Below are 27,610 nucleotides of genomic sequence, written 5' to 3'. Positions count from 1 at the left end.
TTAGCTATTTTTTCCATACATCCTAACTGTTCATAGAAGATTTGTGTGGCTGTGCTCAATTATTTTATCAATCTTTCCCAAAACCCTTGTGCTTTTTGCTTTCCCTGCCTCTCTGTTTTCTCCCAGCACATCAGTTATCAGTTGCTAACATAACCCCATCATTGACTTCATAGTTTAGGTGGAGAATTTAGTGATTAGTGTAATGCTAAGTGAAAAGAACTGCAAATACTTATGTGCAAGGAGAATTGTATTTACATAACCATTTTTAAAACTGTGGAATAAGTTGATGGAACAGGGAGGAGATGAGAAGTAAAAGGTGAGGAAAGTGCCAAAATATGGCATTGTACTTCATGATAAATGTCATTGATGGACAAGAAAATTGAGGTTATCTGATTAGTCTTTTCTAAGTAATGCAATACACTTCTGCTTATAAAAGATACTCAGTTCTTACAGATGGAATTCTTTAGAATATTCTTTTTCTAATAACCATAACTTTTTAATTTCAAAGCATAATAAAATGAAGTACAAGACATTCTCTATTTTGCAAGGCTGTATTAGTTCTGAAAGGGAACTGTGAAGTCTACTTGACTATATTATAAATGCATTAAACTCTAAAACTTGTTAATTATCACAGTAATGAGAAAATAACTTCTTTTTGTATCTAATTTTGTGAATTATTTTAGACTTCTTGTTTTAATTTCATTCCAAATTATGAATTATAATTTTTTTCACTCTCAGAAGTGGAGCTGGAATGCAGTTAATTTGCAAATACTGTTCTTAAGAGTTCATTCTCACCCCACATTCAATAAAATGAACAAAAAGTGCTGGCTTGAATGCCCTGTTAGCAGCATGTCCTGTCAAGGCAACAACAAGAGTCAGTGTGTTATCTCAGACTTACCCACTTTTCACTTACCATTTTCAACAGATACCAAATAATAAAGGAACAAAGATGGCCCTCCTGGATGTAGTGATACTGCAAGTAATTCCCACATAGAGAATTCTACCATATCTCTCAGAGTATGTTTCCTTTCAGTGTTAAATAACATTCTTTTCGGTGTTATCAGTGATAATAACATGATCATTTCCTTCAGAAGGAAGTAAGAGAGTGGTTGTTTCATCCTTCTATAGCTCGGCAAGCTGCTGCTTCCTCAGCTGCCAGCATCTGCTGCAGAAGTGTATGCTTCTCTGCTAATCCATTTCAAAGTCCTGTCTCCATGTTTTGCTGTGTGTTTGTCACAGGCTGCTGCCAGAGATATATTCTGAGCTTCTGAATCTGGGAAAAACTGCAAATGCTGATTCACTGTGGTAGCTCCCAGATTTCTTTTTTTGTAGTACATTTTTGTTCCCAATTTAAACATCATTTGAACATGAAAATGGGACAGATTCTCCTAAAAAAAGAAATAAATCCCACACAGTTTTCCGAGAATACTGCTGGTTTCTGAACAATGTTATTTAGCTTTTCTGATGCATCTGTTGAACTAGTCCGGCAAATGTTCAGTGGATTCACGTATGTGCAGTATGGGGCAGTTTCAAGAATTGAGGGCTTTTGCTTTTTAGTTCCTAATTTATGATAGCATCAAGGGTCACTAGCGCACCACTTGTGGCAGTGGGATCAGAAGTCAGAGTGGTGGTACCCATTCAAAGATTCCAGTGTATCTCCCAGACATTTAGCAGTACCTTTTTGTCTCTGCTTCCAAGTCAGGCCTTTGAATATTCTCTCTGAAAGTAATGGCAGCAACTTAGTATAGAAGTGTTAGGGAACAGAGGTTCCTCATTAACCTTCAGAAAGCTGAGATGTCTTTTATCTCTTTGCCTTATCTGCTTTTTCCCATGGGTCAGATTGAGTTTGGCTTTTAAAGTTCATTTAGAACATGATTGCTGCCTTCTTCCTCACATTGGCTCGTTTTCTCCTGGCCTCTCATTTAGTCCTGATACCTTTCTTGTAGGCAGTGATGATCTTTGAGGTTTGACTTTTTCCTTTTCTCTGAAGTAATCAAAAACCAGAGTTTTCTTTTTTGTATAGCTACTGTTAAGAGAGTCACTTCCAAAGCTATCTACTTGGAGTAAGGATTTGTCATCCTGCTGTCAAGGATAATAATCTCCATAATTTTGAAAGTTAAGTGGCAGCGGAGAAACTTGCTGGGCAGGGTAGACTGTGCTTCGCTTGTGACATTTAGTAAGGCTCTCTGCAGATGAAACTTCCTTCTGCTGTGTAGTGCTGCAATGCTGATGTGGTTTCTCTCCTCTTAGGAAAGATGCCCTTGCCCTTTACCCTCTTGTGGTTCTGGGCATATCTTGCTTGCCTCCACTTACTTGCTTCCTCTGTGCTGGTGCTGTTTCTGTGCTAGCAGGTAGTTTTTGAGCAGAGAAGTGAAAGCAGCCATTTCTCATTCCTTCTTCTGTAAACCTCTATGTGGAAGAGGAATGGTTATTTTTCCATGTGTTTTCCCTTGTGCAAGGCAATGCTTGTCATCTTTTCTCCTTTCTGCTATCCCCAGAATCTATGTAATTGAAAAAGCTCTGCTCATAAATCTTCTGCCTCTTATCAATTCTCATCTCATATACATTTTAATACTTCAGAATACATCAGGAAAATATTCCACTCATGATACATGCTTCGTACCACTACCCAGATGGTACAACACCTGAATACCTTTCTGAAGGTATTCGGTGGTAGGGAGAATTTCTTTACATTGGAGATATCTGTTGTTGTTTGTCAGCTCAAAACAGCAGATCACTTTTTTTCAGAGATCATTTCCTGTAAAGTCAGAAAGAGTGAATTCTAAATTAAGATACTCTGGGATGTCCAGATTCTGAACTGGCAACCACTCAGTTCATTTTGTTGGTGCCAGCTGCTGTAAAGCACCATGTGAACTCTTTGACATGGTGTCTGAATTTTGCTATGCTAAATCTCTTCTGTTCAACATCGTACTGTTATTTGTGTTCTGAAGGTGAAGCAGTTAAAATTACTACTGGAAACACAGCAGAGTGAGAAATGACTTCCTTATGCATTCCTCTGTTTGTTACTGTTAATGTAAGAAAAGTGGTTTAAACTCTTCATCTTTGTGCTTGTTTATGTCTGGAATTTGAAATTCCTGTAGCTAGTTCATCAGCAGTCTGACATACAGCCCTCCCTGGAAAACAAGGTCTTACATGTTTGTCCTTGAAGATGTGAAATTAAAGAACATGACAAGGGAAGCTGCACAGTTTGGGTGGCTGAAATTTAAAAGCCATATGACTGTTGAACTGGAGAACATCTCCTTCTCTGCTCATCAAGAGCATTGGTCTCTAGCTGGGGTTAAGAACTCTTTTCCTGCAGTATCTCTTGTGCAAGAGCACTATAGCATGAATATGAAATAATTATTTTGAGTTATTTGAAATGTATGTTTCCAGAAGAGCTTTCTCTTGTATGAGGTAAGTACAGTCTTAGTGCCATGCATACAAACTGAGATGAGCTCTTTTTCCAAGAAAGTTTTATAAGCCTAAAAATGAAGGTGTGAAGTGGGCACACTGATAAAATTAAAATGGAAGATGTGCTGTGCAAGGGGATATCTAAGCAGCAAAGGAAAATTGATCACTTGTATCGTAGAAAAGTTCAGGGACGTCTCTTCTAGATTGCACTGTTGTTTTCTCATCCCATTAATCAGAATGATAAAGTAGCAACTGGGGCTATATATCTGGACTGTGTTCCTGATGCACACTTGTGACTGATGCAGTTCATTTCTGAGAAGTCTATAAGACAGCAGGATCAAGGAGATGCACACTGTTTGACTGGAAAGAATGTTTCATAAATTCTAATACGGTGCAGAGTTGTTTGCTTGCCTCAGAGGTTTTTCCTTGGCTTACCTGAGTCAGATAGTAATTTTGCCAGGAGTCGGGGCATCTTTCATGCAAACTGCAAAACTTTCAATTTTTGCTCTTTCAATTCAGGGCAGGTCAAGCACTGCTTTGAGGGAGCTTCTAAGACAAACTAGAAAAAGCTTATAATGTTATTGCTACTGCTTTCTACAGGCCTTGAGGTTTGACTTGAATAAAGGTTTTGTTTGACAGAAGTTAGATGGGAATTTGCTGCGTTCCTGTTTTCTAACTTAGCAAACATTATGATAGATAATAGTAAGTGATATAAAGTGTGTGTTAAATATTATTTTAATCTCTCTTCCCCTTCCTTTAATTATTTTATTTTTTACATCTTTTGTTAGTAGGGTATTACAGAAGAGTTCAAAATAAACAAGTGTTCTTAGGTATCTTGTGTAAAGTCATACTTACTTGTCTGTTTAAGAACAAACCTTACTGGTGCACGTGCATTTGGGGACCTTTGGAACATGAGTGTAGCCATAATATGTCAATGCCAGAGTTGCCACTGGGAACTTCTGATACACTGTGCTGCCTCTACCTTGCGAAAAAAACCTTTCTTGTAGATGAAATTTAAGTGATGATAATTTTAAATCACTGAGTCTTGAAGTTGTAAATTAGATGTAGGGCAAGATGTGTCTGATAAGAAGGTTCTTGTTTATGGGTTTTTGTAGTGTTTGGGATGACAACTTGTGAATGAGGGAATCACACTCGTTAAGATTATTATTGGATAGTGTAATATAGAGATTCTGCTGGCAGAGAGCAAGAGCAGGCAAGAACAAGCATGACTAGTTCTTAAAACAGCTCTGTAGCTGTTATTGATCATGTGTGATGTAACATCATGAGGTCCTTCAGTTTAAAGTGGGATATCCAAAATCACTCTGAACCTGAAAATGCAGCTTTGTTCTGAGGCTGGGGGGCACGTTACCATCTGAAAGCTACTGAAAATTCTTGAGCAAGATTGGCAGGAAAGCTGGTGGCGCTTGAAGCCAGCATTACCGTGTTGTGTTCGGACTGTTTGTTGAAACTGATTTTCTGATTTTAGTGAAGGTAGCAGCTCAGCAGCCTGCTGATGTGGCAATTCCTTGGTGCCTCCTTTGATTTGATACAGGTGGGCAGGGGACAGCAAGACAAAAGGCTGCTGACTTCGAGCAGCCCATCAAACCAGCTGTTGGTAAGAAAGCAGTGTGAAAAGCATTTAAGGCTCAATGGGAATAATATCAGGCTGTTGTACATACATTGTTTAAATCTAAAATTGCTTTTCTCATATTCCCAGGCAATACATTTTCAAAAAGACCGCAGGCAGAAAATTGCTTTAGTGTAAATTGCATGAATGCAAGCTGACAGTGATTGCTATCTTGTGTACAGGGATCTTACTTGAAATGCACAGTACCTGCTTTGACTCAATTACAGATGCCATAAAACTTTAAAATAATGTGAGCTCATTACATGAGACTCTACTTTGCTTAATAAAAGTGGAGTTGTACTCTTTTTAATTATGCTAGAATGTATGAGAATGTGACTGGCTTGGTAATTGTGAATGTGATTCTTAAAAGGTAAATGCCCTCTGGGGATTCTTATTATTAAGTCTCTTGCCGCGTATTGCAAGATGTGAGAGGAAGGGTTAATTGACACCTTTTAGTATTAAATGATTGTGTTGATATAGCAGGCAGGTGCAGTAAGTATATAGCACTGTTGTTTGTGATTATTAGTTTCTACTAGCCAGCAATGTGCCCTTGCAACACAGAAAAGCAACTGTAACCTGGGCCACTTCAAAAGAAGACTGGCCGACAGGCAAGGGAGGTGATCCTGCCCTTCTGCTCTGTGCTGGTGAGACCTCACCTGGAGTACTGCAGCTTCAATACAAAAGAGACATAGACCTGATGGAGCACGTCCAGAGGAGGGCCACAAAAACGATCTCAGGGATAGAGCACTTGCTCTGTGAAGACAGGTAGAGAGAGCTGGAGCTGTTCAGCATGAAGAAAAGTCATGAAAAAAGACCTAAGAGGGGCTATGAGAAAGAAGGGGTCAGACTCTAGCCGGACCTGTTCTGATAGGACAAGGGGAAGTGGTTTCAAACTACAAGAGAAGAGATTAAGATCTAAGGAAGAAGTTTTTCTGCAGAAGAGTGGTGAAGCTGTGGCACAGGTTGTGGTGGTGGATGCACAAACTCAAGATCAGGCTGGATGGAGCTCCGAGCACCCTGATGTAGCTGTAGGTGTCCCTGCTCACTGCAGTGGAGTTGAACCAGATGACATTTAAAGGTCCCTTCTAACCCAAACGATTCTGTGATTCTGCATTTCTAGCACTATAGAAACAGTGCCTTGATTTTGAACAGCACTATCTTTATTAACATAACTTACCTTTGGGATGGGAGGTAGGGAAGACTAGTGAGCCCAGAATGTTGGCTAGTTTATGTAGCATGACATTGTTTTAGGTACTTCATTCCTGTTATTAGCATGCAGATTTTTAGCACTGTGAAAGAATTTAAAACCTTCTAGACTGTTAATTCAGTAGTAGAACCTTTCTGGAACAGAGTAACAGATCCTAATGACTTGGAAAGCCAAAGAGCTACAGACTTGATGGTTTTGGTGGTGGCTTTTGGTACTGTGGAGACACTTTAAGGATCTCCAGGTCAGGAGTGTTAGAGATGCTTATTTTGAGCGTGTGTAGCAGATAGCACAAATAATTCTGAAGGTATTATAGAAGTTTGCATAACTGCTTTCTCAGATTGAGTTATCTCAAAGTGTTTCTTAGAGACACCTTGTGATGTCATTGCTGACAGTACAAGCTGTGTCATCACTCTGGCATACAGGACATTTGGTATGTGTCCAACTAGATGCTCTTTCTGGAGCAAACTAGCAAGGTAAAACATTCAGTCTACTCCGAAGTATGGTCGTGCAAAATACATGTTAATTCCTGGAAATCTCTTTCATTTATGAATATATAGTGCTTGCTGCTGCTTCCCACAGATGAGACCATTTGTCTGGATTTGTTTTAATCTCCGTAACAGTGAGAATGTGATATCTCACCTGTAATACTATATAATGATGTTTTAGTACCTACAGTAAATCTATACATGGCTTAATAATGTGAGATATATCTTTGTGTGTTCAGGCTGATTTAAGCACAGGGTTTTAATCGAATAGGAATACATTGTTTTATTGTGTACTGCAAAATAAATAGTAAGAAAAATCCCGTTAAACTAGTCTTCTCCTCAGCCTTGGGAAGGAGTAAACAGCAACAGCGTCACCCAGTCGTGCAAGTAATTAGTTCCCCAAGACTGAGTCTGCAAACAAAAGTTGTTTCATAATGAAAACTTAAAATAATAGAACACTAATTATTATTATTAAAAAGCTTTCATTTTCAATTATTAGTAATTAGCTACAGTGAAGGATCTTACTATTATTCTATTATTCTGTTATTATGCTCTAAGATGCATTAATACTGAAGATATGTATTCTGCAGAAAACTGCAAGCTGCATGCAGTTTGCTCTCTGTCCTAGCACAGTACACTCGCAAGGTGCTACAACTTGTTTGGTGCAGAGCTGAATATAAACAGTCCTGCAATGGGATAATTTTGTTCTGCAGTCTGATTCTTATGTGTGTGCTTACTGCAGGAAGACTATGTACAAGCAGTTTTGAAATCTGTGAATATGTAGTTTAAACTTCATAGATTTGCTCATGAAGCTTTAAAAAACGCCAACTTAATTATGGCATTTATGAATGAATGACAATGAAGACATTGGACCATTATTTAAGATAAGAGAGATATAGATTCTTCCCCACATCCGGGAACATGAATTTGCTTTGGCAACAGGCAGGGCATGCATGTGTTATGTATTTGTTGACTTGGACAATGACAGAAGGAAAGTGTAACTCAGCCTGATCCAATGTGTAAGGGAAATAGAATGCTTAAATGGTAGGAAATAAAGCACAGAAATCTGCAGCTCCCATTCTTCATCTTGTTTCATCTTATTTTACAGTCCACTCCTTTGCACCTAGCAGCAGGCTATAACAGAGTACGAATAGTCCAACTTCTGCTTCAGCATGGTGCAGATGTTCATGCAAAGGACAAAGGGTATGTAAAGTGACTTGATTTATAATCCATTTGCAGCAATGGTTTGCTTTTAACCAAGATAAGTTATTTCTCTGCTTAATGTTGCAACGTAATCTCAAATAGTTGCCTTAAAAGTATGTGTTTCATGATAAATAATCTTTTTTTATGCCCCAATAACAGAATAACTTTGTCTGCCCTTGTTTTAAGTTTCCTATCACACCTTTAATATTTTCCAGTCATTTTTCCTTGCATTTGTGCAAAGACTTTGCTTTGGTAGCATGAACTGACACCATAATTTTGGCAAAGGTAGTAGGGAGGGGGTGCATGAGCTCAGTGGAGGGGGTGGGGGTGAGGGGAAGCATTGAAAATTTCCTCTATAATCTAGTTATTTTATTGCATTTATATGCAGATGTAATTCCAAATAACACCAGTGATGCTCATAGGCTCAGAACTACAGGTCCTTAGAGATCTACCTTGATTAACACTGCAAGCAAAAAGCAAGATGTACTAGAGGCTAAACTTCCCTCTTTGCAGCAAGGATTCTAATGAAGTAAATTACAAGAAAAAATATGCAGCAGACAGAAATCTGGAGCTACATATTGTTCATTGTTAGCTGTGTGATTCTGAAATATGAGGTGAATTCTCACAGTGGTCAGATAGGACTGAGAAAGTTTGGTCCTAACAGCAGAAATCAGGCTTCAGGTTAAAGACATATGTTTCATATTTGAGGTTAATAGTGGTGTGTTAATGGGTCTACTCTTTAGCTAACAGCAGGCTTGAGCCAGCCTAGTGTTAAAGAAGATTTTAAATTAACTCCCCAAAGTAGTCCTAAGTATGTTTAAGCTCTTGAAGGTTAATTATTTTCGCACTTTATCTGTGCATTTAGCCTTAGTGGCTTTGATTAAAGTTATCTTGAAATGCATCAGGACACATTACGTATGCCACAAAAACACAATAAAGATGCATGTAATACCCATTGGTAGATCCAGAAATTTTTAAGCAAGTTTGGGTATTTCCTAACTTTCAGAAATTTAATTGCAGCTGTGTAGAACATTCCCACATAGATGTTTTAATGAGGCTGGAATGATCTACTTGGAAATTATCATGTGAAAAGTAATTAAATTGAGCTTGAGCAGAGGATAAGAAAGGGAAAGAACAGTTGCACGTACCTTTAAACAAGTTAAATATACTAAGATATGATTAACAGCCCAGTGAGCTGTTTAGTGGCACCACACAATTACAATGTTTGGGGAGGGGTTGTTGTTTTGTTTGTTTGTTGTTGTTTGGTTGTTTCATATTAATACACATAGTTTGTATGTAAGCAAGCTAGTCTGGTCCTTGCTTTCCCAATACTCTTTTTGCTAACTTTGCAATTCTGGAAAGCACCCACTGTTTTTCATATATGGTGAAGGCTTAATTGCTGTTTTCAGTGTATTATGCATTCTGATTTGTTGAGCCATAACTAGCTTAGCTTGCTTGGCTTGAATTAAACTCTTTTGATTCTCTGTAGTAACTGTCCTCTTTGCATCTTCCTTTCAGTGCATTACTTTTTATATTACCTATCTTGTGCTTGTAACTAGATCCCTTTCATTTATTTCACTACTGTTATTTTTAAGTATGGCTTCCAATAGTATAGCTGTACAGAAAACACGTGGACCCTCTTATAAGTCTCTTGCAAAGTTAAATAGATAAAACTGTGAAAAATGCAGTAAAGTGAAATAATTCCACAGTCTGGAGCAGCGATTTCAATCTGCTTCGTGTGGATATCTGTACATTGTCATAATATTCCCAGGAGTTACATTAGCATTGTCTGATGAGTTCTGCCTTTCAAACAGCATTTTATATAAACAGGAATGCATGTTTAGGCAAGAACAGAACATTGACTTCTCCTAAGCAAACTTAATGTGGAATGGGACGTTTCCCCCCTCCCCTTATTGGCTTCATAAAAGATTATTGTGAAGGTAATTAATACTAATCTTATTGGTAGATTAAACATCTGTGGCCTGCAAGTAAAAAGAAAAATAGCTTTAATGCCACTCTTAAATAATGTGTTGTTTGGGAACTTCAGATATTTCTGGTGGTTTGTCAACCTTAATTTTTAAATATCTTAATGTTTAGGTTTAATTAAATTTCAGTTCATCTCTCACTAAGAATGAAATGGTACTTTCTTCACGAATGCCACTTGAATCAATTTGTCATTTGCCTTCTTTCATGCAGTGGTCTTGTGCCTCTTCATAACGCATGTTCATATGGACACTATGAAGTGACAGAGCTATTACTTAAGGTAAGCAGGAGGACAGAAAGTGGTTATTGTGAATTTAGTTGTGTTTGAACTGTTCACACCATAGTTGAAAAGGAAGATCTTGTCTTTAATGGGTTTCAGGCATCCCATAGTTCTGAAACCATACAAATTCACATCCGTGGTTTTTCCCTACCTGATGTATTTACTTAAAGTAATATGTTTTATTTTTAAAGAATCTGCAGTTCTTTAAAAAACCAAAAGTAATACAAAAATGCCTTTTTTTTTTTGAGGATTCATCATGCTTTTATATGCATCAATTTCTATAATTCATTTTTGTGTGTGTTCACTTGTGAAAGAATGGAACTAGTTTTTATAATGAAAATATGTGCACTTTTAATAGTTGGAAATCACTTGCTACTAACAAAAGGCTTTCTTTCCTGTGCTAGCATGGTGCATGTGTTAATGCAATGGACCTCTGGCAGTTTACTCCCTTGCACGAGGCTGCTTCCAAGAACCGTGTAGAAGTCTGTTCCCTCTTGCTGAGTCACGGTGCAGATCCCACATTAGTGAACTGCCATGGAAAGAGCGCAGTTGATATGGCTCCAACACCTGAGCTGAGGGAGAGGCTGACCTGTAAGTATGTTCAGATTTGAAACAGTTATTGGTGGGTATGAAGGGGTGCTTTCCTTTCAAAGCAACTGCCTCATAAATCACTGAGATGCAAAGCAGCAAATATATGGTAGATGTGCTTATTGCTTTGAAGTAGGTACCTCTGATATGCCATGTTTATTTAATGTCTGGTGGTTTTTTTTTTCACATTTTTAATGTCTAAGAAGATACTGCCGGATCAGTGCCCATTGGTGATTTTTATGCTTAGAGTCTCATCAAGCCACATAGGGACATCTATATTGGATCTATGAACACTTAAAGTAACTTACAGAAGGTTTATAGCTTTGCAGCGCAGGCTTGGTGAGGGAGAAACTCCAGCACCTTCTTCTGTAGCCTTTGCGATCCTTGTGCTGTTTACATAATATGCTTCAGTTTTAATTTGAATTTGTCTGCCTTCATTTGCCCTCTTTTGGCGATTTGTCTTCTCGTCATTATAAACTGTGAGACTGAGACAAGTATGGAAACAAGACATGATGAAATTACAGCAAAGACCTTCTTGAGAAGTACATTCTGAACTCAGTTATGTGTTGCTTCACTTGTAAGCTTTTGATTTTCTGGCACCTTTTGAAAATAGCAGAAGCCCCCTGATACGCTAAGAGTGTGATTCTGCACAACTCAAAGTCACAGCTAGTCAGGTTGCTGTCTGTCACTGTTCTTTGCCTGTGAAGGTGGTAATGCAGAAATGAGATCATGTGCTTTCTTATAGGAGAAAAGAGGTTAATATATTTCAGCTACTTCTGACCTCTCTGTTCTGGGCTGGCTTGGGAGGTGATACTTCTGACTTTGAAGCAGGTTGATTTACCAGTTGTTTAAAATAACAAGCAAAAATGTAAATCTGCTTAAACTCTGTTCTATTTTTGTGCTTATATATAGTAGAGGGGGCTGGGGAAAGATTTTGTATCCATCAGTAACCACTGAAATGTGTACAAAAATCTGAACTTTATGGCAAATTTGGCATCTTTCTGATGGAATATGCTATCTTTGCATACCCAAAATAAGATGTTTAGTATATTCTTGAATTCTTTGGCTTCATATTTCATGAATAATATATTCATTATTTCAGGATTTCTTTTTAGTTGTGCTTTGTGTAATACTGTCTTTAAAAATAAATTTGAGTTCTATTTGAAAATGAAAACTTTTTTAACCACAAATGCACTGGATGTCAAGAGGATTGGGATTAAAAAAGCCCTGCTTAGCAAGTTTGGTGTTTCAAGCCTGCTTATGAAAAGAAATATATAAGCAAAACTGATATTTATACTGAGATGACTAAGCTTTTTGTTTCTTGTTCTAAGGTTCAGACCTTGTTGTTAGCCTGCCTCCTATTTGTATATATTAAGAGAAATGCTTTTCATCCTTCTCAAAATAATTTTTGTTTTAAACAAGCCTTGTTGCTGAGCTGAAAAGGTTGTGACCTAAAAAATAAAAACTACCTTTGTGCACTTAAAAAGATATAACTATGCTCAAAATCTTTGGAGCAGACTGGCTTCAAATGCTTGGCTAGTGTAGCTTTCTTTAGGACAAGTAGTTGAAGGGTAATATTTAAGTGATACTTTAAGGCTTTACCTTGAATATTTCTAGCTATAAATACAGTGAAGTTTTGAAAAAGCAGCTACAAGGCTTTCTTTCTGCAGAGCATGTGGGAGCTGTATGCTCACTTGAACACATGACCACTGAATTACCTATGTATGCCTTTAATATCTAATAGTTGAAAAAAAAGAAGGAGAAAAATGATAAGCATGTTACTCAGGGAATCTCTACTCTTCTTTAGAACATCAGTTTGATTTTGGTAAACCACATTCTGTTTCATGTTCTGCATTCCAGGACAGCCACTGTACAAAGACATACAGAACTACTCTTGCTGCCTCCTAATATGTTCTAGCTGCCTTTTTCAAGTAATGCCTATAAAGATGATGTGCTGAATATTAAATGTGTTGCTTTCTCCAACAGATGAATTCAAAGGACATTCATTACTGCAAGCAGCCAGAGAGGCAGATTTAGCCAAAGTGAAAAAAACACTTGCTTTGGAGATCATCAATTTTAAGCAGCCACAGTCACATGAGACTGCTCTGGTAAGATTACAGGGACGATCCATTTATTTTGTGATAAATGTGGTGGTGGTACTAGTTGAGATATTATTTCTACATTATGAACATTTATTCATCATCTGAGATTGGGGATTTGCCATCAAAATATTAAAAATAAATTACACTTATAGAAATAATCCTATATGATTCTTATCACATTTTTACTTTTTCCTGTTTGATTGTAGAAACCTTCTGGCCAGTGCTCACCTATTTTCACTTTCTTCTGCCTTTTTCTCCATTAGACTGTTCTGTTGTTGATCAGTTGTGTTTTGCTAGACTTGAAAAGTACCACAGGAAACATGTAGCTTTCTCATAGCAGAAGAAAATGTTATGTGCTCAGAGATATCACAAATTTTGTTAGTGAACTGTGTAGTCAGATGTTTAGCAGAATAATTAAGACATGAAATCAAGGATCTCAAATCTTTCTGCCATCTGTGTTGCTGAAATGGTGCTTTCTATTTACTTCTTTGTAGCACTGTGCTGTGGCCGCTGTGCATCCCAAGCGGAAGCAAGTTACAGAACTATTGCTCAGGAAAGGAGCCAACGTTAATGAGAAAAACAAAGAGTATGTTTCTGCAATTTTTACTTTTTCAAAAGACTCTGTCATAGGAATGTAAAAATAATACCTCTTTCTTCATCTAGTTTCATGACACCTTTGCATGTTGCGGCTGAGAAAGCTCATAATGATGTCATGGAAGTTCTGCATAAGCATGGAGCAAAGGTAAATGTGTCCAAATATTTATTATGGGAGAAGGCAAGAGGGAGGATTATATCTGTTAAATTCAATGTTAGGTTGCCTTTTATTCTGAATGTCTTGTGCTTCTCATATCAGTCTTGAACTATGTTTATCTTAAATCAGTACAGCGTGTTCAAGAATCCCATATGAAAACTAAGTCTTTTCTCCAAATAACCTAATACAGGATTTAGGAGTTTGTCTAACTCATCTTTAATGAATCTCGTTATTCAGTTGTAATAAATGTGCTCATATGATTGACTTTTGTTGCCTTCTCTTGGCAACTTGAAAATGTCAAATGCAGGAATTTACTAATGCTGAATGTGGTAGACTAATGCTAGTCATAGTTAAGTGCTTGCTTCCTTCTGCCTTTCTTGATTGTTGTGGCATCCCATTTAGTTCTTGAGTGATGCTTAACAATGTAATTTGTGGGCCTGTGTTGAAGTAAGTTATTAGATAAAGTATTGACTTCTTTATTTAGTTTGTTTTCTAGCATCTTTCAGAAGTATTTCAGAATTAATCTTTCTTTGAGTTTGAGTTGATTCACTAGAGACTGAGTGATCTTGATGAAGTGTATTTATTACCCTTGAAACTAATTCTTTGCTGCTATTGTGTTGTATGCTTCCTATGTTATTCTCAGTAAATCTCAGTAAATTTGTGATCAGCAAATCACTTATATTGGATGCTGGATGATTGGTGAGAGCAACTCTGTTTCACAGTGAACATAATCCCCATGAAATTGGCATGCTAAGTCTAATTCTCTTTTCCTGAAATAATAGTTTCATTTGGTATATTCATTCCTGTTGGTCAGCTGCAGCCATTCCTGCCCCAGAAGTGAGCATGCGTGTCTTCAGATGGCTGCAGTTCTTCTGCCACAAGAGTTGATTGCTGACAAAGATAGTTATTTGAAGGTGAAAGGATACCTGTATACGACATGTGATACGGTGGATCTGATGACTTTGCCAGTGTTCCTTTCAAGTGAATATTAGCATTTTTTCCAGGTCACGGTTGCTATCAGTTTGTGCGCTGTGGATGCCTTGCTGCTGTTCTTCCACAATTTGTTCTGTACAGGAATATTAAATACAAGAATCCAGTGTTACAGAAAATGTTAACTATGGTTGTCTTTCCTGGATAGCACAATGCTACCATCTACTTCTAGAATCCACAAGCCTCACTTAATTCTGTCTTTGCTACTAACTGTACATAGCTTGATGCTTGTGCTCCTGTCTGTGGCCTTATCTGTAGTGAAACGTATCTGATGTCGTGAAACAGATGAGGGTCATCACCTGAACGATATTATGGATTTGGGACATTCAGCATCTAGTTAATATTTATGAAGGCAGTAAAATTTTATTTGAAACAAAACTTTTAGGATAATCCCATGAGAGAGTCATCAGCTGAGCATGGTTAGAAGAAAGCAGAACTGTTCTCCTGTACGTCTTTCTGTGAGAGAGGTTTGTGATCTGAGAAATTCCTGCTTTTACCAGCCTGTAGAACTGTTAGGAGATGTAAAAGGCTTTCAAACAATGTCAAAACCGTCTGTCTCATGTTGTTCTTTCTGTTGTGTTGATGTTGATGTATTGCAGATACTTGTATATTTTTTAACCCTCACAATTAATGGATATTTGCTGTGTTGTTACTTCACTCCAAATCAAATTTTAGTCTTAACCGAAGTATTTTTTCACTGGTTTTCATGGTAAGAAAGGTGGTAGGATTTGAAGGATGTGTTTTTGGTGGGACAACCTAGCAAAACCTTTGCTGCCACCACAAAGATTTTAGTAAAGTAAAAAGGCTGGTTTTTACAGTAACAGAGTATTATCCATGCAGTTCACAGCCTATGATCCGTAGGCTTTGAAATAAATAACAGGTTCTGAATTAGTTGTAGAGAGTACAGAATAGTTATGTATTTCATAGTGATTAAAAAAAAAAGCTGTTGGACATCTGCATTCAAGTTTGTCATGAATGGTTGCTAGGTACAAAGTATCTCCTTGAAAGCTTATTTTCTGTAGTTTTTTCCCTCTTTTTAGAGCTCTTTATTATTCTCTTCCTTTCTCTGATAGTGAGCCCATGGCAATACTTCAGTGATTCAGATTCTCTGTTAGATCTTTGCAGACAGATAGGTTTCCATTATATCACACTCTTTGAAAGCAATACCTTTTTATCATTTTGCTTGATTTTGCGTACTTATACAGTCTTGTGTTGAATAGATTTATATCCACTTTAAGTTCATATTTCTGTAAAATTACATGAAATGAGGACTTTGTATCCGGCTTCTTCCCTTCCTTCTCCTCCCATAGAGTTGTTAATGTGACATCTTTGCTTTAATTCTTGATTGTGAGTCATGTTAATTCCTCTTCAGAAGATGACATATGGTAATTTATTTGAAACGTTTAATTATTTACCTCTTTCTTTTCCTGTATGAGAGTTTGGCTTTTTTAAACTTGATCATTATTTCAAGTATGGTTTGGGGGATCTCTGTTTTATGATAACCATGCATACAAATAACCTACCTTTTTTAAAAGACAAGAAAGCATTTGCAGTAAATGATCTTTACACTGGAATGTTTATGTATTTAATCATTTGGTTTTGTTTAGTTGCCGCATAGAGGGACTGATAGATAAATTTGTATGCCAGGAGATTCTTGATATTGCTCTTCCTATTAAAAGCAGGGACAGGTGCAGGCTTTTAATTCTAAGAATGTTATGTATTACATTGCTGCTGATTTTTTCAGATGAATGCACTGGACACACTTGGTCAGACAGCATTGCACAGGGCTGCTTTAGCAGGTCACTTGCAAACCTGCCGACTGCTGCTGAATTATGGCTCTGATCCCTCCATCATCTCTTTACAAGGATTCACAGCAGCACAGATAGGAAATGAAGCAGTGCAACAGATTCTGAGTGGTAAGTAAAAATAAAAACTTGTGTATTTGAACTTTGGCTTCTCCCTTTCTTCTATAGCTGTGAATCTTATTTCTTTTCCAGTGCAAGAGACTGGAGTTTGCTCATTCCTCCCTTCTGCCATCTGCACACACATCTGCAGTATGTTCTGCATGACATTTCTTTAGGAAATGAAAACCTGTATCTGCTCAATACAGACAGTCCATGCAAAACAAGAATTGAAAAAAGCACTGCTGTAACTCATCTGAGATTGAGTGCACAAATGGAAAAATATTGATAGTTAATAAACCATTTCAATCTATTGCTTGTCCAACAGGGAAGGATTTTATTGTAAAAGTGCTTTGGATACTGCTTAAATAACAATGTGTTTTGAGCATATGCATTGTTTTACCATTTCGTATTTTTGATGTTTTAGAGTAGGAAGAATAATTGTATCAGTAGCTACTAAAGAGCAATTACCTTTCAGTGGGATATGCGTTCAGCCTAAGGAAGGCAGGTTGATGAGAAAATCTGCTGTACCTAGGAGCTTCAATTCCTTCATCACTTTAAAGTGTACCCATCTACTACTGAGATGTAGTTTATTTGGATAGTGTTACCTGTTTAAAATGTGCATGAGTGTGTGTATGTACAGAAAAAGAAGAATGATAGAGATTTAAAAAAAAGTAAACACATCCTGTGATGATTTTTTAGTTGTAAACTTGGAGGTATTCGGGAAATCATCACTTCAGTTTTGATTACAAACTCATTTTCACAATGTCTACTCTATGAAACCTCATTTCAGATTTTATATTGTACATCTTTTCATTGGAAGGATTGCAGCCTTTCTCTTATAAACATAAAGCCTCTCATTACTAAAATATTCAAAAGCTTAAAGAAGCATATTAAACGTTTTTGGCACCAGTAATGTAGTGTTGTTGACATTTTCTATGTTATTCAAAGCTAGCAAGCAAATGCTTAAATTATTTATAAAATATTACAGTGTATTCATTCTTGTAAAATTGAGTTAGAGCTGTAAGAAAGCTCATTGAGTGACCTTTTTCTTTTTCCAAGTGATTATTAGAAAATTCTACTTGTTTTGCTTCTTATAATGAGTGGGATTTGTTTCTTTGCTCCATGCAGTCCTTTGGTACACTGATGGAATTCAAATTTCTCTTTCCTCCAGTAATTAGATTGTTTCTGATCTTGACTGTCTTGTGAAGACAATGATAGGAGTTCAGAAAGAAGATTAAAGTGTTGCTAAGGAGTGAAGCTTTGGATCCAGTGTAGTAATTAGTTTCATTTATCTCAACTCAGCTTCTGGATGCTGAGGTGGCAGTGCTGTTGGGGGAAGTAGGTTAAAATAAATAACTTTAAGGTGAGAACTGAAACCTCACACAGCCTTAGGTTGTAACTCGTATCAAAATGAGCATGTTTAACTCCTTAATTGTGCACTTGGGCCTCATTGAGTTTGCTTTTGAACTTCAGCACAAGTTAGAATCCAGCTCAGTGAACACACAGATCTCTTGAATATAGAAATGTCATTCCTACCTTATGCAAAATTAGCAAAGCCTTGAAATGTCAGAAATAGAAGAGTGATGTCGGCTCTGGAGACCAAATTTGATTGATTCACTCTGAAACTAAGCTTCCTTACTCAGCCATTTGGGCTCTTTGTATTTGAACATCACAACTCCAGTGGCATTTTTACAAACATTAGAAGACGTGTTTTCCCAGTTTGAAAAATATTGAGCACTAGATAATATATTTAATAATCCTAAAACATATTTTTCTGCATGTAGAAAGTACACCTGTGCGTACATCTGATGTGGATTACCGGTTATTAGAAGCATCCAAAGCTGGAGACTTGGAAACTGTGAAGGTAAATTTGAGCATATTGTGTTAATTTTTCACTTTATTGCTGTGCAATCCTCATGGAAGTCATTACACATAAGGTTTGTGGAAGTAGTGCCCAGTGGATGGTAAGTCATAAAAAACATGAAAGAGAATTTCTTAATATTTTTTCTAGAAAGCTGGACATTGGGATGTGCTGTGGTGTTTCTCTGCATTTGTGGTTGTTCATTCTCTGAGTCCTTCACACAGCCATGTCTTTGTTGGAATCAGATGTGGGTGGGTTTTTTTTGTTTTTTTTTCCCAGTCTTTTAATTGGTGTTGATTTCCTTTCACAGCAACTTTGCAGCCCTCAGAATGTGAACTGTAGAGATTTGGAAGGCCGTCATTCAACACCACTGCACTTTGCTGCAGGATATAACCGCGTATCAGTGGTGGAGTATCTGTTGCACCATGGGGCAGACGTGCATGCCAAAGATAAAGGGTATGTTTTCATCCTGTGATATGCTCTTACTGTTTTCTGTTAGTGAGAGATTTCAGCCTTTTCTCCATTTTGGTTAGAATTTCAGCAACTGTCATTTTTTACTGATTTTCTCTCTTTCTTCTTGGAAAGAAGTAAGAGGTAGCGTTTAGGGACATGGTTCAGTGGGCAGTAGTGGTGAATGGCTGGACTGGATGATCTTAGAGGTCTTTTCCAATCTTAAATGATCCTGTGGTTCTTCTGCGTTGTTTCCGACATTAATTGTGTGGAGACAGTGAGCTATTAAGTTAAATTCTGGTAAAGCCACAGTCCGTCACACATCTGGCAATGTAATCCATGATGCTTCTCTTCCCCCTTTTGTCTGTTTCAGAGATTTTGCAGCATTTAAAAGCAGCCTCTCAGTTATTTCAGGTGATCTAAAATTAGTTTGGAATTACATGAGGTAAAATACCAGGGTTGTCTCTGTCCATTTCTCTGATTCAGTTAGATTTTATTATTAACTTATTTATTCAATTAGATAAGATAAATCCTTTACAAGTCTTTTTATTATTTGATTTCTTGCAAAATGACTGAGTGGAATAGTATGATTGTTTGATCTTTCACTCTAACATATTGGACTTCAGGGTGAGGGGTAATTCATTTCCAGCACTGAATTATCAATTTCTCGGTTGAAAGAAATGTTTGGACATCTTCTATGGGTGTGTAATCGTTAATAACTGTACTTCAAACCCATTGCTTGGTTTCTTACCTTTTCTGAAATTTTCATTCAACTATACATAGTCAGATTGTAGTGATTCTTGTAGCTGTGTTTTTTGCTGCTGCTAACAGCATTAAAGCCACTTGCATCTAGCAAAAGCAACACTGATGCTTGTTAAGCATTTAGAAGCTTTGCATATGGGGTCTGAAGGACAAGGATGATGTTTGTTTCATTTAATAATAGCAAGGAAATAAAGCCATAGAAGTCTGAAAAACGTGGACTACTGTCCAGTGAATGTTTTATCTGTTGGAATTTTGTGTGTTTGCATATTGGATTGTATTTTCTCTAGCTATTAAAACTTTATCTTTGATTAGCGGCCTAGTTCCCTTGCACAACGCCTGTTCTTATGGACACTATGAAGTAGCTGAACTCTTAGTGAGGCATGGCGCTTCTGTCAATGTAGCAGACCTGTGGAAATTCACTCCTCTTCACGAAGCAGCAGCAAAAGGAAAATATGAAATCTGCAAACTGCTATTAAAAGTACGTGATCTGGAATTTTTAAATGTGTTTTTGAATTTGTGTTTTGTTTTTGTTGAAGATCACATTCAAACTTATTTGCATTGTGAATTTTTAATGGTGTCTTTCGATCTGTTTTCATCTTACGGTTGTCAATTTATTGTGTAGTGTCTGCTCACTTACAGAGAATCATCAGAATAGTTGCTTTATCCGGTAGGTTTATTAGATTGGTCCAACACGGTCAGTTGATGATATTAACCAAGTAGGGACAGGACTCTCAATATTGAGGAAGAAAAAAACAAACACCACAGCAACCAAATAAACAAAAAACACCTGTAATCCTTACCTATTCATCCCCTTCTGGAACAGTTTATGAAGTAAATCTTTGTAAAAACATGCAAGAGTGTGTTACAGAGCAATGATCTCAGGTGGGGACTGACTTGGTGTCTGACACGTAAAAAAATTAAAACTGTTAAGTCAGTGTATAATCTATTAACATCGTGGAGGAAATGTGTATTAATAGCCTAGAAAGAGTCCAGCAGAGGGCTGTAAAGATGATAAAGGGCCTGGAGCATCTCCTGTATGAGGAAAGGCTGAGTAACTTGTATCTGTGCAGCTTGGGGAGAAGAAGACCGAGGAGAGAGCTGATTAATGTTTATAGATATCTAAAGGGAGGTGGAAGGCTGATGGATGGGGCCAGGCTCTTCTCAGTGGTACGTAGTGATAGGACAAGAGGCAGTGGCCTAAAACTTGCACATAGGAAGATCCATACAAGCATGTGGAAGAACTTCTTTACAATAAGGGTGACGGAGCACAGGAACAGGCTGCCCAGAAAGGTTGTAGAGACTCCTCCTATGAAGATACTACAGGTCCCACCTGGATGCCTATGTGTGCAACCCATTGTAGGGAACCTGCTTAAGCAGTCTTGATGATCTCTTGAAGTTCCTTCCAGCCCCTGCAATTCTTTGATTCTGTGATATTTCTCACCTATCTCATGAATTATTTCATTTGATTACCAAATAAATATTCAGATCCATAGAGAGAGCACATCTTTTAAAAACTCATCAGCAGCAAAACCAGAAGGCGTGCAGACATGGCCTGTGTGGAATAGACACAATGATGGCCATGTTAGTACCACCTGAATACAGGAGTTATTTCAAGCTTTAGGAGCACTCATAATTGCTCAAGCACAGCATTACTTCACTGGCATTGGAGATATCTGGAATTTTCTGATCATTTAAGTGGGAGTATAGCCATCTTTCGTGTTCAGCTTCAAAGGGTCGTGAATGAATGTACCACAGGAAATACAGAAATGCTGAAATCTTTTTTCTATAACTCTCTTGCACAAGAGCTAAATGTGCCCTTAAAATTGCATGGTTTTGTAAAGATTTTTGGGTGTCCATGGATACATGCTCATGCTGCAGTTTACTCAGGGCTTCTCCTGCTACGTGCCTCATGCCAAATGGCAGTGCTGTCAGTTCTGCTGAGCTGTGAATGTTGAGTTTCATTTCTCCTGACTTGTGCTCTTTTTTTACCCTGTTCTGGGTAAAGAATAAAACAAAAACACACAGACCTTTTGGAGAGACTTTCAAAGCCTTTATTTAAAATGGCTCCTTGTTTGCTTCTGGGATTTTGAAGGAGTCTGAGAAGTTGCTACCTCTTCACTTAGATATTTCTTTGTGACAATGTTTGAATAAACTTTGAGTTTAAAATTAAGGGATCTAAGATTGTATCTGGGAAAGTCATTCTTGGTTTTGAACAGCTTTTTGCCAAACAAACAACAAAAAAACCCTCTTTTCTCAAGAGTGCTACAGATGCTGATCTGGTTCTGTGTAATCAGTGCTCTGTCTCCTTCTGTCCCTTTCTGCTTACCGTTTTCACCTTGAACATTTCTGTAATGCTTCTGAGTATGAGATGGTTCATTCACTCTCCTCTTCCCATCCCTGTCTCATTCTCTGTGGCTCACAGTAGCACAGCATGTAGCCAGCATCACTGGTGAGAAATGCCAAGGTAGACTTGCTGGCAGGGGTTAGATCACTGATCGTTCTGAAGGAGCCAACCAAAGAACTAAAACGCCTACAGCTGCCTGTTACTTATGTGTGTTTGATCTTTCCATGACTGTTAGCAGTAAAAAGAGAAAGAGCTGTCCTCCCACAGTGTTGTTCATGGACACAATTCATGATGTAGATGTTTGTTCCCGTCTTTATCTCATGCTCCAGTAGTTTGTTCTTTTCTATGATTGATTTGTATGTTTTATGAGCACGAGTATATTCCAGCAGTCTTTTATATCTGCTTTTCTACTGCCCCACCACATGTTTTCTTTATTGCTTGGCAGGACCTGTAAACAATTTAAGATTGTGCTGTTATATAATAGAAAGTGTAGAAATGAATATTTTAATAGATCATATCTCCAAGAAATGTCATTCAACAGCAGGGTGATATTCAGTGAACTTGAGATCCTGGCTTCATTAGCCAAGATTGGCATACTGTCCATCTGGATTTATTTATTGTATGCAACTGCATTGGTAAAATCCCTTGCCTCACCTGTGCTTCAAAACATATTTGTGTGCACCCTTCATGGTTGTGACAGCAGCACTGCACTTTGCTCTTTGCAGCATGGAGCTGATCCAACAAAGAAGAATCGAGATGGGAACACTCCTCTGGATTTGGTGAAAGAAGGAGACACAGATATCCAGGACTTACTGCGAGGAGATGCTGCTTTGCTAGATGCTGCCAAGAAAGGGTGCCTGGCTCGAGTGCAGAAGCTGTGTACTCAAGAAAATATCAATTGCAGGGACACCCAGGGAAGAAATTCAACACCACTACATCTTGCAGGTGAGTGACTTACCATGTTTCACAGGACGATTGATGTTGAAAGGGACCTTTGGAAATGATCAAGTTCAAGGATGACTTTACCATACTGTGTTGTTAACTGGCACCTGTATTTCAGGAGTTAACATGATTACTAGGTGAAAAGAGGTTTTGCAGTTGAAAAAATGCTTTACCTTCACTGTCTGACAATTGTTTATTCGCTGAACCTCTCCTAATACTCAGTTTCTTTTTCCTGTTTCATTTCTATAGCTGGTTACAACAATTTGGAAGTAGCTGAATACCTTCTTGAGCATGGTGCTGATGTTAATGCCCAGGACAAAGGTGGATTAATACCTCTACATAATGCAGCATCCTATGGGGTAGGTACAGGCACTTTTGCTTGTGGGCACACCTACAGGGAGCTCCTAAAAGTCATATCCAAAGCTGGTTATTTTGCAGTTGTCTTGCATTGAACAACCTTAGCCTCTGATAGCATGAAATATTTGTTGAGCTAAGTTGCTGATGTGCATCCTGGTTTTAGTCCCATTGATGTAGCTTAGTGAGGCATATTTGGGTGTAGCAGTTTGGAAATATCACTTGAAGGCAGCCTTTGTGCAAGCAAGTAGATGCAAAGCTTTGAATGGTTTTAAATTGTGGGTGGCTGCTGAAATAGGAGAGAACTCAAGTTGGTACTGAAAGACTTGTGTGGAAGTAAGAAGGGATCATGTCTGTTGCAGTGGGGCTGCAATAGTTGATTGAAACTATTTTGGATGAGGCAGGTCCTCTTTCCTCCATCTGTCTGTGTACCACTTGCACAGATGCCTCAAAAGCAGCTGCTAATTGCAGATGAGGTGAAGTTTTTGCAAGCAATTGTACAGAGATGGTGCTTGAGAAGATCCTAGCAGCCTGCTTAAGGTTAGGCAGAGGACATAAGCTCAAAAACTGGTGGATTTGATGATCTAATGATATGCCTTGTTACTGCAGGGCCTTAGCACAAGAAGAGCAAAATCTAGGAGAGGCATTATTAATAGATCCACATGGTTTGCTTTCTTTTGAGATCTGAATGAAGAAGGTGGGGGAAAAGTATTCACCTTCTTTCTACTGAGTGTATCACTGAAATACAGCCTGCATCATTTGCATTGGTTCTCTGTCAGTCTGGGCTTTCGGTGTCCTAAAAAGCTCTGAATACTGCTCAAGGTTTAGAAGTGCAGCACCATGATTTTTCACTGCTGGTCCTAATACCAAGCAATATCATTCATCAGCCTTAATCATAAATACTAAGTGCCCAGCATGTTGCTAGAGATATATTCTGATGCAAAGATTGTGCTCGCTCTTTCAAAGCACAGCAAACCAAAGCATGCATTTTGTATGACAATAAAACATTCTTTATTGTCACGTGGCAACATAAGAGGTTGTTTCAAGGTGATAATCACTTCAAAAATTATAATGCCAATCTAATTTGGTTATCTTGCTTGCTCTCTCTAGGAAAAGTTAATGAGTCTGTGTTTCAGTGCTTTTCCTGTAGTTCCCCATACTTCTGAGCTGTCATCATCCCATTCAGATCTTCCTAATGGGTGCCAGACAGATGAGTACTGCTTTCAGATGTTGGTGGCTGGCAGGTTTCACAGACATAACCTTTTCCTCATGAAGTATCTTCAGTTCTCCCAGCCAACGCTTCATTATGTGTGCCTCTCAGTAGGGTTTTATGTTGTGGCAGAGGAGCTGCAGGAAATGCAATTGCTTTAAAAGTTTGGATGAGAGGAAAAATAAGGTCAGCAGTAATTTCAAACCATTCAGAGCAAGCTTTTTCTGGAGCTGTTAAGAGTCACTTAATTGCTGTTCAAAGAAAAAGTGAAATCCATTAGCAAAAGTCTTTGTTCTTCTGCTTACTATTTCTGTGTCTCATTCTCTTGCCTACTTTTTTTTTATCTCTAAGCTGTATTCCTCAAGTAATTTTACTGATCGAAGAGGGAATGTTTTTATTCACAGAATTTCTGTTTTCTTATTTTAATTTGGGAGACTTCCAAGATAGAATGTTGATGGAAGCATGGAGGTATAAGTACTTTTATAGCCATTGTAAATGGCTATAAAATGGCTGTTCCTTATGAGACACTTAATAAGTTTTATCAATTATGTATCTCAAAATATGACTGGGGTGAGAATAAATTTGTGTTGTCTTGGGTGGGCTCTGTGACAGAGCTCTGTAGGCAGACGTCTAAGTGGTGTCTAAGTAGTGTGATATTGGAGTTTAAATCTCCTAGTGATGTATCACAAATGTCAGCACCATAAATTTGTGTTTCTAGTTCAAATATCTACAAATTTTTTCACAGCTAAGCCTATTTGTTTTATTCTGGAGGATATATCAGTCCTTATCCTATAGCTAACACAGACTACTTATCATGTACTTCAGGTGATCTGACAGAAATGTATTTCTGTGCTTGATCATACATAGACTGGTAGGGCTGATCCAGATTTAGTGACTGTGGAACTGTAGGATGGAGCCACAGCTGATGAGTGCACTTCTGCATAACAAGGCAGGTAAGTGGGTGAAAGAAAGAAAAGAGAAATGATGAAGTTCTCTATGCACCATTATCCTCACCACAAAATAGGAAGTATGTTTTATTACCGTTTATTACTTGTTGATTAAAATGTTTTTGTTTTTTAGCATGTGGATATTGCAGCGTTGCTGATCAAATACAATACGTGTGTAAATGCAACAGATAAGTGGGCATTCACACCATTGCATGAAGCAGCACAAAAAGGAAGGACGCAGCTCTGTGCTCTGCTGTTAGCTCATGGAGCAGATCCAACCATGAAGAATCAAGAGGGTCAGACACCACTAGACCTGGCAACAGTAAGTTCTTGCTGGATTGCCAGCCACGGAGTGCTCTGGAAGGTTTGCTCTGCATGTAAATGACTTTCTGTGCTTTCACAGCCTCAGCAGGCTTCAGCTTTCTCTGTGTCAGAGTAGAGGGAAATGAATGTCTCCAGGGTGCATTTGCAATTTCTTTTACCCATGGATATCCTCTGGCTGAGATTTTAACATGGTTTATGATATAAGGATCTCCTCTGCTAAGGGATTCGCTCCTGGATTCAATCTTCTCATTGCCAGAAGCTAATCTATCTGAAAATGTAGTCAAGTCTGTGTGTACTGTCAGTAATGATTTCATTGAACCTGGAAAGAAAATGAGATGAGGCTTTATTGGAATGGAATCACTTAGTAGGTGATTATGGTTGGTGCCTGTGTATTACCTCAGTTCTTTTTTGACCAGCTCCAAAACAACATCCGAAGATTTGTGAGTTGCTGTCAAATTTCTTTTAAAAATGGCACTGTACACTTTTGTGTTAGTGGTGATGGTAGCAGCTGGTTAAAGAACCTAAGAAGGTTTTGTGAACATGCATGTCTCAGCTTAACCATTCTTACTAGAACAGATAACTGCAACCAGATTGGATGTCATATCCATTTCTGGTGCGAAAATCACAAAAGGACATGCCAAGAGGAAATTCTTGAAGACAAGGGTTCTTTTCAGTTTAGTCTATAAAGGCATTTTGCAGTCCACTTGTTAGCTAAGTTCATAGTCCTCCTGAGGTTCCTGTTGGTTTTTTGCTTTAAACACTAAGAGATTATTGTGAAAAAGGGAAGGGTGATACTTCAATCCAGTGCAAAATGCTTGACCAGAAGTTGACTGACACAAATTGAGATGGTGTTGTGCCTAAGTTGCCAAGGATAATGTTTTTGTATTGCTATTCTTGCCTTAAACACCCATGAAGTCTTTGTGCAATACGTTGGAATGTTCTTGCAACCATAAATTCCTATGCTACAAAAACGGGTGATTTTCCTTTTAACTGGGAGAACAGGGTGGTTAATTAAAAAAAGGATTCTAAGAAAAAACTCTTCACAGAGATCAGTGACTTGTGATATAACTGAGTCTCAAGATGAATGTTTTTGTGTTTTTCAGGCTGATGATATCAGAGCTTTGCTGATAGATGCGATGCCTCCAGAAGCTTTACCTACATGCTTTAAGCCTCAAGCAACTGTTGTTAGTGCCTCCCTGATCTCGCCAGCATCTACGCCATCCTGCCTTTCTGCTGCCAGCAGTATAGATAACCTCACCGGGCCACTGGCAGAGCTAGCAGTTGGAGGGGCATCAAATACTGGTGATGGAGCAGCGGGAACTGAAAGGAAGGAGGGAGAAGGTGCATTTACTGATGGAGAAGTTTGCATTGCCAGAAGCACAGTAGTTTAGATTCACAGCAGCTCTTACTTTATCTGAAAAGCATTTCTGACCAGGCAGAAATTACTGCACAGTCTGAACTGTTGTCCACATTGTGAAGTGTCTGATGTTTGCTCTGTTCTCGTGTGCTCTGCAGGAATGTTGTTGCCTGTTCATTTTTCAGCTAGTTCTGATTACAAAAGCATATCTGATTAGGTGTCCAGATGTTTGTTGATTTTATCCAGAAGATCCAATGAGAATTAATTTGATAGAGTTATGATTGCAACGGCTGGAGGATTTCAATAAGACTTTGGATCTTTCGATTCATATCTAGAGTATGTGCTGTGTATCAGCATCTGGACGATTACCTACCAAAAATACACCCAGCCTTCATTTCCTTCTCCTTGCAATATTAGCCTCTGCCACAGGCTGATTGTGCTTTTCATTATTTGATACTGGGGAGGGGAACAGTGATGATATTCACACTGAGGTTTCATGCAATGGAAGTGGATTGTTTTTTATAAGGC

The 27,610-nt window shown here is 38.1% G+C and overlaps 1 protein-coding gene across 2 annotated transcripts in view; it reads left to right on the top strand.

Moving 5' to 3' along the window:
• Positions 1-27,610, top strand: part of TNKS (tankyrase) — a 95,922-nt gene that overhangs the window by 56,152 nt on the left and 12,160 nt on the right. For both annotated transcript variants that reach the window (XM_015861652.2, XM_032444430.1), the window contains exons 6-19: positions 7,839-7,933; positions 10,130-10,196; positions 10,601-10,787; positions 12,771-12,892; positions 13,381-13,472; positions 13,550-13,628; positions 16,372-16,543; positions 18,316-18,395; positions 18,703-18,848; positions 19,917-20,082; positions 22,674-22,893; positions 23,140-23,249; positions 25,535-25,723; positions 26,829-27,066. In XM_015861652.2, the coding sequence (XP_015717138.1) occupies positions 7,839-7,933; positions 10,130-10,196; positions 10,601-10,787; positions 12,771-12,892; positions 13,381-13,472; positions 13,550-13,628; positions 16,372-16,543; positions 18,316-18,395; positions 18,703-18,848; positions 19,917-20,082; positions 22,674-22,893; positions 23,140-23,249; positions 25,535-25,723; positions 26,829-27,066 (1,963 nt within the window). The remainder of the gene's footprint in view (positions 1-7,838; positions 7,934-10,129; positions 10,197-10,600; positions 10,788-12,770; positions 12,893-13,380; positions 13,473-13,549; positions 13,629-16,371; positions 16,544-18,315; positions 18,396-18,702; positions 18,849-19,916; positions 20,083-22,673; positions 22,894-23,139; positions 23,250-25,534; positions 25,724-26,828; positions 27,067-27,610) is intronic.

The sequence above is a fragment of the Coturnix japonica genome, chromosome 4 (assembly GCF_001577835.2).
Source record: "Coturnix japonica isolate 7356 chromosome 4, Coturnix japonica 2.1, whole genome shotgun sequence".
NCBI classification, from domain to species: domain Eukaryota; kingdom Metazoa; phylum Chordata; class Aves; order Galliformes; family Phasianidae; genus Coturnix; species Coturnix japonica.
The sequence above is the reverse complement of the archived record's forward strand: the minus strand, read 5'-3'. Positions and strand labels throughout refer to the sequence as shown.